Consider the following 11,370-nt stretch of genomic DNA (forward strand, 5'->3'; position numbering starts at 1 on the left):
CTTTGAAGAGTGCAGCTACTCGGAACGCCCCCCCCCCCACTATAAACACCATGGGCACCTGGAGCCCCCTCTCAAACCCCTCACCTACAAAGATTGTAAACAGGAGGGATGCCCACATTTTGAAGAGGTGAGCCTGCCAGCAGGAGGGACTGGGATCCTTCTTGCTGTCTTCTGTATAAGTTATGGGAATGGGGATGGGTCAGGGGCATGGGTAGGTCCAACTGGCCGAGGCAGGAGGGAGTGGGCATCCCTCTTACTGATGTCTGAACACAGGGGGGGGGGCTCAGATGGCCAATGCAAGAGAGTCGGCATCCCTCCTGCTGACGATATTCTCGGGGAAGGGAGAGTGTGGGGGTGGTCCAGGTTTCCAAGGGAAGAAGTAGGCATCCTTCCTCCCTATCTTTTCTTTTCAGGTGTCATTGTTGGGGGTGGGAGCAGACTGCCTTTTTATTTTTTTAAATGAGGACAGATATTGTGCCCATTAAAAAAAAAAAAAAAAGATATGTTTTGCTGCCCCAAACAGCTGAGCGGCAGGAGTCTGCTTCGGGGCTTCCCCTGCCAACTCTTTGCATGCGTCAAAGACACTTTTCCAACAAATGATTGAATGGGATTACAGTAAACCTGCAAGAAACTCATTTGCATGCAAAGTCATTTGAACATCGATCGCTGTTTTCAAATTGGACAATTTATCGGCCCATTGACCCAAAGGATTTTAACAACAATTTTTGTGCACATGGGCCTTAGAATCTACTAGCTATTCAGCATTCTATTTCTTGACCCCCAACTCTTTGAAATGCTCTAGCTGATGTCATCAGAACGTAACAATCTTTTCCCCATTTCAAAACTATTAAATACTTTTCCCCCAACTGAATAAACCTGGTTGAAGGCAGGGATGGATCCCCTGGAGAGGCAGACTGAAATATTAATTGTTTGTTTTTAGTGACTTTTTAAAGATTAAATGATTGTATGAGTGTTATCTCTGAACTTTTCTTTTGATATTGTCGCTCCTTTCCTTTCTGAGGTTTGTTTTTAGTAATTATGTTCACTGCTTAGGTTCTTAATTGGTAAAGGTGGTATATCAAATCAATAAATAATAATAAAGTCCATATTCTTGTGTCTTATTCTGTGGCCTTTAGGACCTTTGCTGCAATGGTTGGGGGAGGAGGGGCAATAATATGGAATAGAAGAAAGTGCACGGATAGCTACAAATGAACGAACATGATAACACTCCCAAAGAAGGCTGATTCCAAATGAGTTGGAAGCACAATGGTGTATAAGAAAAAACAACAAAATTAAAAAATGTATTTGGCACTAGTGCGTAAAATATGTGCCATACAACTTATTTGTAACAACCCAACAGCCACAGAGCAGAGATAATATTCATATAAACTACAGTCATTTTTTTGGTGTCTAGTACCTGTCATGAAATGCAAATCAAATTACTAGAAGGGCAAAACGATTTCAGTCTCTGAATTAAGTTAGAGCCCTCCAATAATGGTCATACAACACAGATTAAATTATTCTCACCCTAGCCAGGGATAGGCAATTCCGGTCCTCGAGAGCCACAGACAAGGTCAGGTTTTCAGGATATCTCAAGGAAGCAGTGCATGCAAATCCATCTCATACATATTCATTGTGGATATCCTGATAACCTGGCCTTGTCTGTGGCTCTCGAGGACCGGAATTGCCTACCCCTATCCTAGACTAATAAAATAGATTGCATGCAGACTAAAAACATGCCTGTTTTCTCAAGGACCAAGACAGCTTCCAGTACTCTCCATCATAACAACCATTTAATAAAGAGTACCATAAATCCAGGGTGTTCAATGCAGCACTTTACAAATAGCAACATAAGTGTTCACAATTAAGGAACAGCCCAGGCTAGGACCTGCTTCATGATGCCACGCCAGACAACATCTTACCCTTTATCTTTATAGTTTTAACAGGCTGCCCCAATGCTTCATGAAATGTTATTAAATTTAAATGTGTCATTACAAATAACGATAACAGACCACTTAATTATTTTTGCACACCTTTAGCAAAGGATGTTTTATAATAGGCAGTTAAAGCTAAAGCCAGTCATTACAAACTCTCTCCCTGTTTTAGTCTGTCTCTATGATTTGTGAAAGCTTTCTTTACCCCCTGGATACTCGGTACTACTCCGATTCTCATCAAAACATCACATGCAAACAAAGACTACAGCTCTTAATGTCAAAAAAGTGAACTCAGGGAGACGCGCGCGCCCACACACACACACATATACATACAAAACAACGGCGACATTAGAATTAAAAAATATGTATCAGCTTGACTTATTATTATAGATTTCTAATTGTTAAATATTGCTTTGTTTATATTTTATGTACTTTTGTTATTAACTTTTTTAAAATGCAATAAAATCTATTGAGAGAAAAAAAAAGAATGAAAAATTATGTATCAGCTTGACTTATTATTATAGGTTTCTAACTGTTAAATATTGCTTTGTTTATATTTTATGTACTTTTGTTATTAACTTTTTTTAAATGCAATAAAATTTATTGAGAAAAAAAAAAAGAATGAAAAATTATGTATCAGCTTGACTTATTATTATAGGTTTCTAACTGTTAAATATTGCTTTGTTTATATTTTATGTACTTTTGTTATTAACTTTTTAAAAATGCAATAAAATCTATTGAGAGAAAAAAAAAGAATGAAAAATTATGTATCAGCTTGACTTATTATTATAGGTTTCTAATTGTTAAATATTGCTTTGTTTATATTTTATGTACTTTTGTTATTAACTTTTTTTAAATGCAATAAAATTTATTGAGAAAAAAAAAAAAAAAGAATGAAAAATTATGAACAGCCTCACCAAAGTAGCTGGAATGTCAATTGCTAACGTAGAAATCTCGCATATGGCTGGGGAGCGATGTAAACAAGACGGCCGGAGCGTGCGACCGGCGCAGCTCCCAGCACAGGTGACCTCGTGCCCGTGCGAGAGGTCAGAGCCGAGAGGGAAACAACTGCCAGAAACCCAGTCAGCTGCGCTAGGGCGCCCCCCACAGCCCCAACTGGCCGCCACTTTCGCTCTCGGTTACCCCCCACCCTTCTCTCCGACTCCGGCACTCGCCATATTGGAGGCAGTCGGACGGGACAGCGCTGGGCTTCCTCACCCTTTCACTGCCATAGCCTCTAACGACGCCCTCACACTTCGTCGCCGCTTACTCACCTCGGCTCGGCTGTTGCCCGGTACTCGGCAACATCAGTAGAGAGAGCAGGAGAAAGCCGGAGAGGGAGGCCCGAATCTCCGCCATGGCAACAACCGTCGAGCCAGCCAGCCAGCCAGACGCACGTACCGCGGGAGTGAGCACGTTCCCTGCCACTACCCCCTTCCCTCCAGTCCCACCGCTGACGCGGGAGCGAGCACGTATGCACCCCTCACGTTCCACCACAACGCAGGAGCGAAGGTGTCCCTCAAGCCTCGCTCCCCAACCTGCCCACTGACGGAGCGTGCAGGGCTCAACCACCACAGCAGCAACCCTCCTTGCCGCCCCGCCCATAAAAGTCCCTAGACTGTCTGGACGATCATGTCGTACTCATTAGCCAATGGAAAAGATCGTTAAGGGACGAGCTCTGTCAATCTTTCGCGGCTCAGCCAATGGATTTCTATGTTTATTGGTCTGAGGAGGCGGGGTTTATTTGAAGAGAGGCTTGGAACGCTAGTGCTTCTGCACTTTGACTTCTACCTAATTATTTCCCACTAACTAGTTACTAGGTGATCCCCCAGATTCTTTGTGGCACATAAGAGGTAATGCTGCAGAAAAGCGGAGGAGTCCATTATGACACTGGATTACTGGGCACTGCTGATATTCAATGCCTACCAGATAACTCTGTTGAACTTAAGACAGCAAAAAGACTACAGTACCTGGATATTATCCCAGGACAAGCAGGCAGCATATTCTCTACATGTGGGTGACGTCACCGACGGAGTCCCCTAGCTGACGTTTTCGCAAGCAGACTTGCTCGAAGACCTTCAGGCTTGCGATTGGCCCGTGCCTGCGCACATGCCCCTCCCGCCCTGCCTAGGGCATGCGTCTCCTCAGCGTGTCCTCAGTTCAATGTTTTCTGTGGAGCCAGAAGCACTGCTCCCTTGCTTCGCGCAATCTCGTTGCCCTCTTGCACCGCGGCTTGTTTGGTTGGTTTCTGCCTCCTTGTCTGCTGTCCTGGATTATCTGTTACACTTGTCTGGCGCTGGACTCCAGTCCTCTTCTGTTCGAGTCCACCTTAGTGCCATTGCTGCTTTTCATCAGCTGATTGACGGGAAGCCTATCTCTGTTCATCCTGTGGTTTCCCGCTTCATGAAAGGACTTTTCCACATTCATCCTCCCTTCAAACCTCCTACGGTGATTTGGGACCATAATGTGGTCCTTGCTCAATTGATGAAATCCCCGTTCAAGCCGCTAACGCAGGCTCACTTGAAGTATCTTACTTGGAAGGTTGTGTTTCTTATTGCTCTCACATCTGCCCATCGGGTCAGTGAGCTTCAAGCCTTGGTAGCAGACCCCCCTTTCACTGTCTTCCATCATGATAAGGTGGTCCTCCGTACCATCCTAAGTGCTTGCCCAAGATTGTTTCTGATTTTCACATCAACCAATCCATTGTTCTTCCTGTGTTTTTTCCAAAGCCCCATTCTCACCCTGGTGAGGTGGCTCTGCATTCTCTTGATTGTAAGCGTGCGCTGGCCTTCTACTTGAAGCGCACCGCTCCTCACCGTTTGGCTCCCCAGCTGTTCCTCTCTTTCGATCCTAATCGCTTGGGTTGCTCTGTCTCTAAGCAGACCATTTCTAACTGGTTGGCCGCTTGTATCTCTTTCTGTTACACTCAGGCTGGTCTCTCCCTGCCGGGTCGAGTCACGGGCCACAAGGTCAGAGCGATGGCGGTGTCTATTGCTTTCCTCCGCTCGACTCCCATCGAGGAAATCTGTAAAGCTGCCACTTGGTCCTCGGTTCATACGTTCACCTCGCATTACTGTCTGGATGCTTTCTCCAGGCGTGATGGCCACTTTGGCCAGTCTGTTTTGCAAAATCTGTTCTCCTGAATTGCCAACTCTCCCTCCATCCCGTTATAGTTAGCTTGGAGGTCACCCACATGTAGAGAATATGCTACCTGCTTGTCCTGGGATAAAGCACAGTTACTTACCGTAACAGGTGTTATCCACGGACAGCAGGCAGATATTCTCGCAACCCATCCACCTCCCCGTGGTTGGCTTCTTTGTTTGCTATCTGAACTGAGGATACGCTGAGGAGACGCATGCCCTAGGAGGGGCAGGCGCGGGCCAATCGCAAGCCTGAAGGTCTTCAAGCAAGTCTGCTTGCGAAAACGTCGGCTAGGGGGCTCCATCGGTGATGTCACCCACATGTAGAGAATATCTGCCTGCTGTCCCTGGATAACACCTGTTACGGTAAGTAACTGTGCTTTCAGAGCTGGTACCCAGATAGGCGTGAGCGGTGAATATCAAGGCACAATTGAGCCGGCGGTGGTCACTAAGGGCCTAATTCAATAAAGAGCACCCTAATCATGGATGCCTAATTTAATTCCCTGCAGAGCAAAATTGTTTTTTAATTGGTTTTAATGGTGTGGTAATTGACCACGCCATTAAAAATTAATTAAAAAAAAAATATTTTAATAATCAATTTAGGTTTCACACAGAATACCGCATGATGCCTAATGACGATTACCTGAAAAGTAGGCACGGTTAGAGGTGAAGAATAGGCATGGTTTACTTAGGCATTGCAAGACGTTGTAGCTAGGCATCAATAAATAAGGCCAGGTAAATCCTGGCCTAATATACCAGTCATTAAATAAAGTGGATTAAAATAAATAATATAGTCCCAGATAAATGTAGCATAATAGCACATTGCCAGGACACTTTTTCAAAAACTTTAAACTTCATCCTGTTTATATTTATTTTTATACTTTCCACTATTATCACATAATTTTCAATTTTATGGTGTAGTGGTCAGAAACTTTGTGTTCGTGCTCATTTCTCAATCAAGAATAAGCACTATTTTCAATCATCATACTTTTGGGATGGCCTTATACAAAAATACATTTATTATTATTAATTAGAGTATATTCATCAAATATTAATTCCAAAAACTGACAAGAGAAGATTAAAGAGTGCACTTATCTCCTGTAATTAAATTGTTCCTCCTCTCAGCAAAAATTGCGACATTTATTTTCAGTACTGCTTAGACTTGCTCCAATATCAGTGAATACATCTTCGTGCCACCATAAATCACCCAATCGGAATCCCGATTTCACCTAAAAAGGCTTACATTAACTTTTTAGCCAAACTTCCATGGCTCACTTGAAGGATATCCTCTATCCCTCCTTATTATGCTAATATACCGGTGACTAGTAGAAATCAAACAGCGAAGTAGACTCTGGTGCTCAATGTCCTTGCAGTTTTGGAGGAAATTGATTGTGGGCAGCCAAGCTTTCTGTTTAGGATTGCCATGCCAGCACTCAGAGCCATTTTTTAGGTTTTGTAAGATTGATTTCTGATGAACTTGGTAAAATCGTAGACCTTCCATCATTCTACTATATAGACTCCTGAGGCAGGCCCATTTGGGGCCGAAACACAATCATGTCGAGTCTTGGTACATAATAAAGGACATTAAGCACCAGAGTCTACTTCGCTGTTTGATTTCTACTTTCCAAGCTTTTGGGAAGTTTAGTATCTCCTGTTTCTCTGGAATATACCAATGACTACCATAGGGATTCCTAGCGACGCTTAAGCGTGTCTAAGCACCACTAAGAATTAGTGACTAGCAGTTGATTGACAACTATACCAACCAGTGCCTAAAAGTCATTTTGAGCCAATCAGGGCCTTAGGCCCCTCCCACTGCATCCCAAGATGCATTGGGAGGGGGATGGCCCGTCATTCTGAGCACATATCCCTATAGACAGGAGGGAGTGGGTTTCCCTCCTGATTTGTCAGTGGAAGATATGGGGTGTCAGGGGTTGTTGGGGAGAGGGGAGTCTGGGGATGTCAGGGAGGCTGTCCAGAAGTCTGGAGATGGGGGATGTCAGGGAATCTGGAGATGTTGGGGGGGATGTCAGGGGAGGGGTGTAAGGGATTGGTGGTTGTGAGGGAGAGAGAAACAATTTTATTTTCTTCCTGCTGATTCAGCTGATCCTGGCACGGGAATCCACAATCTGCTGAGCCAGCAGGACTGCACTGAAACCGGTTCATATGATGGGGATTTCCCTGCCACGATCAGCTGATGGCCTTTCAGACAAGGTAGCTGGGTATGTCTGAAAAACTTGCTTTTGTGCATTTTTCATGTGGACGTTTTTATATTTGAGAATGGCCAAAAAAGATAGTTGTACTAACGGACCAAAACGTCTACGTAGGTCATTCTCAACAATAAAAGAAAGATGTCTAGCCCTTTTGAGAATGGACATTTTCTCTACTGGATTTTTGGATATTTTTTCCCCCAAAATGTCCAAATTAGAATTAGATGTCTTATCGAAAATGCCCCACCACCTGTATCAATATTGAAGGCTTTTTACTGATACTATTGGGATGCACTGAGAGAGAGCGGCCTAAGGACCTAATTGGCCCAGGTTCCTAAGGCCCCTCCCATAGGAAGAGACTTAGGCACCTAGGCCAATCAGGGCCTTAAGTCCCTCTCTGGTAAATCCCAGGATGGACTGGGAAGAGGAAAGCCTGCCGTTTTGAAGAGACGGGCCTGCTAGCAAGAAGGAGTGAGCATCCCTTCTGCCAGTCTTCTAAAAAAAGTATGGGGAGTTGGGGGGGACAGTCCATTAGACCACAGGCTTGTGTGATGGGGTTGTGGGAGGCTGTCGGGAGAGGGGGAAGCTTGCTGTCGGTGAGCACCAAGGAGACGGTCCACTAAACCACCAGGCTTGTGTGGTGTGGGGCTGTCAGAAGGGGGGAAGCTTGCTGTCATGAGGGGTGCTTTTTTCAGAGATGCAATGCTTGTGTGTGTGCTGTGCACAAACAACAGCTGCACCCATTTAAAAAAAAAGCCTACGGCAGAAGGGAGTGGGCATCCCTCCTGCTGATCTTTTGCATTGGGTGGGGGAGGGGGCAATGACAGAGGGGCACTAGTCCACCAGGCTTTTTATAGGCTACTTTTATGAAGAATTGGGGCTGGTGGCGGATCTGAGCTGCTTGATTTTCGTTAGTGTCTGAGCTAATCAGTGCTCAGGCACTGATAGGAAAGTAAGGCTACGACAGCTCAGAACTTGCTGGTAAATATCAGCCCTGATTCCTCGTAAATGGAGGAGCGTTCCTTTTTGAGAATTGCCTGGAGAGGTCATTTTAATATTAATCACCTTGTTAGACTACAGTTTTAATATTAATGACCTCATTGTACTACATTTGCATAGTACAATGAGAGGCTGCTAGAAAGCATGGAAAAGACCACGGTGAGCCGTTTTAATAATTGGGCGGTAGAATCCATGCATTTAACTATGGTTTAGCGCCATCGTTAAATACACGCCTACACGGTGACTTTTGAGAATCTGGCTCTCAGTGATGGTGGTGGATATAGGGCTAGAAAACCCAAGCACCATTCGGTGACCAGGATCCTTACTGGAGGAAATACTCTGAGAAAACCTATTTCAAGTGGTGCAGTCTCTGAAGGTTCCAGGCTCCAAAGCAGACACTTTCTGAAGAATTGCAGCATTGTGTTTTTCTGTTGAAGATATCTGTCTTGTGTGTGCTACATTCCAGCAGCAGCTGTACCAAGCAGACTCAGCAGAGGGCAGCAGAGAAACCATTGGCTGCTTAAGAGAGTGGCAAGAGAGATGTTTGTCCACCAAACAATATTATTTAAAATGTGTACTAGGGACAGTACACATTTTAAAGAATAAATATTGTTTGGTGGAAGGACATCTCTCTTTTCTTTTTTGTTTTATTACTGTCATAAGCCAAGATCTTCTCTTTGCTTGTTTGCATAAGAGAGTGGACAGAGTTGTGGTGTATGGTGTTTATATGAAGTATGTAACTTACAACAGTACTGGGTGTCCGCTCAGGCTATAGTATTTGGGGGAAAAGTTTATCTTATACTAATAAAATTATAGTTGGTTGTTATAAATAGAGTATATTATCTAAGGAGAGAGATATTTTTACAAGTTTCCTGCTTTCTGTGCTAACTCAATACTAATTATGGTAATCTGTTGGAGAGTTATTTCTCAAGTATGCAGTTATTTTCTAAGGTTCCAAAGATGGGGTGCATTCATGCATGTTTGGAGGGTTGTCATAATTTTACCATGTGCACTGCCATTTTGTTTAAGTGAAAGAAACTAATCTTGAATTGTGGGTTGCAATCTTAACTTTGGACGTCCTACACATATATATATCTGTTTAAGGGCCTCTCTTAATATGAGGGGGTGCTGAAAAGTTCTCAGCCCAACCAACCAACAATTTCCTAATTTCTGATTGATATTATGCCACTATAGCTGAAAAGAGTGTTATCTTATTTCGTTAAGCGCCAATTTGCAGAAACAAAATTCTATGTTTTTGACATTGTTTCAAATCATTGATTGAAGCACATCCTCTTCTTAGTTGGGCTGAGAACTTTTCAGTAGAGAATGACACGGGGACAAATTTTTCCCCGTCTCCACAGGAACTCATTTTCCCATCCCGTCCCAGCGAGTTCTTTTTCTGTCCCTGCCCCAATCCTGCAAGCTCTGTCCTCATTTGCACAAGCCTCAAACACATTAAAATCATAAGTGTTTGAGGCTTGTGTGGTTAAGGTAATAATAATAATTTATTCTTGTATACCGCCAAAGCCATAATAGTTCGAGGCGGTTTACAATGAGAAGTACTGGGCAATCAGTGAAAAAAATACAATACAAATCATCAGAAATACATACAAGATAAAAGGATAAAATATTAAAAACAGTGAATCAGGTTACAAATTGATCAAACAACTGTGTTTTTATTAATTTTCTAAAAGTAAAATAAGATGGAGCACGCATAGTAATATTACCCAACCAGTCATTCAATCTGCCTGCCCGAAATGCAAGAGTTCTATCCAGAAATCTTTTAAAGCGACAAGCAGAGCTTACAGGAATGGGGCAGGGACAAGGACAGCAACAAAACTCACAGGGAAATGGAGTTCCTTCAGGGACGGGGAAAAATTAGTCCCCATGTCATTCTCAACTTTTCAGCACCCCTCTTAAGAACCACTAGGTAAACTACCCTGTTTCCACGAAAATAAAACCTATCTTGAAAATAAGCACAAGCATAATCTTTAAAGATGCTCCTAATATAAGCCCTACCCCAAAAATAAGCCCTAGTTAAGATCAACCACCGAAGCCCTCCCCCCCACCCCGAATGTCCCCGACTCCATCCCTGACACTAGTGCTGCTTGATTTGCTGAAAAAAATTGGACTCATAAATTCAGCAACCCCCATTCCTGCTGTTTTAGGAGGCCTCAGAGCAAATGTATGTCAGTCTCACGGTGGAAGGGTCGGTGGGGTTCTTCTGCACAGGGGGATGGGAGGGAGGGATAGAAAGAGGCTGCACAAGGGGATGGGTGAGAGGGGATGAAAGATGCTGCACATGGGGGTGGGGGAGAAAGGAAAGAGGAAGAAATAGGGTGGAGGAGAAGAAGGGAGAGATGATTATTATACATGACAAAAATAAGACATCCCCCAAAAATAAGCCCTAGTGCGTTTTTTGGACCCAAAATTAATATGACACTGTCTTATTTTCGGGGAAACACTGTAGTTAAGGGGTGTCTCCACCAGGAGACTTCTTGGCTGGCTCTAAATTTTATGATCCTTGCAGCCCAAGAGTGTTGGGAATAAGTTTATGCTTTTGTAGAAAGAAGAGAAACAGTGAGTTAAGGATTCACAGAGAGTTAAGACTTTCCATGGTGGTACGTGACTGAAAACACCTTTCCTTAAACCTATCAAGTAGAGACATGAACACCTATTAGTATGTATAAAGCAGAGTCCTCTGGCTCTGATCTAGAATGCAGAGCTTCACCTCAGATTTCACCAGTAAGTGCCAGGAACCAGTGATTATTGCTTTGGGAATTAGAGAATATATATTTGTTTGTGGGGTTCTGCATTTATATGTATAAGAAATTGCTTATGAATCTTTTTTATTATTCAGTATTCAGACTAATTATCATCTTTCCAAATAAACCTTTATTTATTAGAATTCTTGTCAATATTTGTCTTCAGCAGATAAGGGGTAGTTAAAGATTAGGTTCTTACTTGGTTAATCTTTTTTCTGTTAATTTTCTCAGAAGTCCATACATTAGGTATTTAATCCACTCCCGTGAACCGGGTTTTGCAGAAGTGTGTCACTCACAACTTTCAGCACCTCCCATTTTGCCAGTG

General features: G+C 43.2%; 1 protein-coding gene across 2 annotated transcripts in view; it reads right to left on the reverse strand.

Annotated features, from left to right (window-relative positions):
• Positions 1–3,546, reverse strand: part of ACVR1B (activin A receptor type 1B) — a 142,230-nt gene extending 138,684 nt beyond the window's left edge. The window contains exon 1 of one of the 2 annotated variants that reach the window (XM_033938064.1): positions 3,209–3,546. In XM_033938064.1, the coding sequence (XP_033793955.1) occupies positions 3,209–3,539 (331 nt within the window). In that variant the 5' untranslated portion in view covers positions 3,540–3,546. Of the gene's footprint in view, positions 1–2,851; positions 2,872–3,208 lie in introns of those variants that run through there. The other variant, XM_033938065.1, reaches the window with a different exon arrangement.
• Between the last annotated feature and the right edge of the window lie 7,824 nt (positions 3,547–11,370).

This window comes from Geotrypetes seraphini, chromosome 3, assembly GCF_902459505.1.
Source record: "Geotrypetes seraphini chromosome 3, aGeoSer1.1, whole genome shotgun sequence".
In the NCBI taxonomy this organism is placed as follows: domain Eukaryota; kingdom Metazoa; phylum Chordata; class Amphibia; order Gymnophiona; family Dermophiidae; genus Geotrypetes; species Geotrypetes seraphini.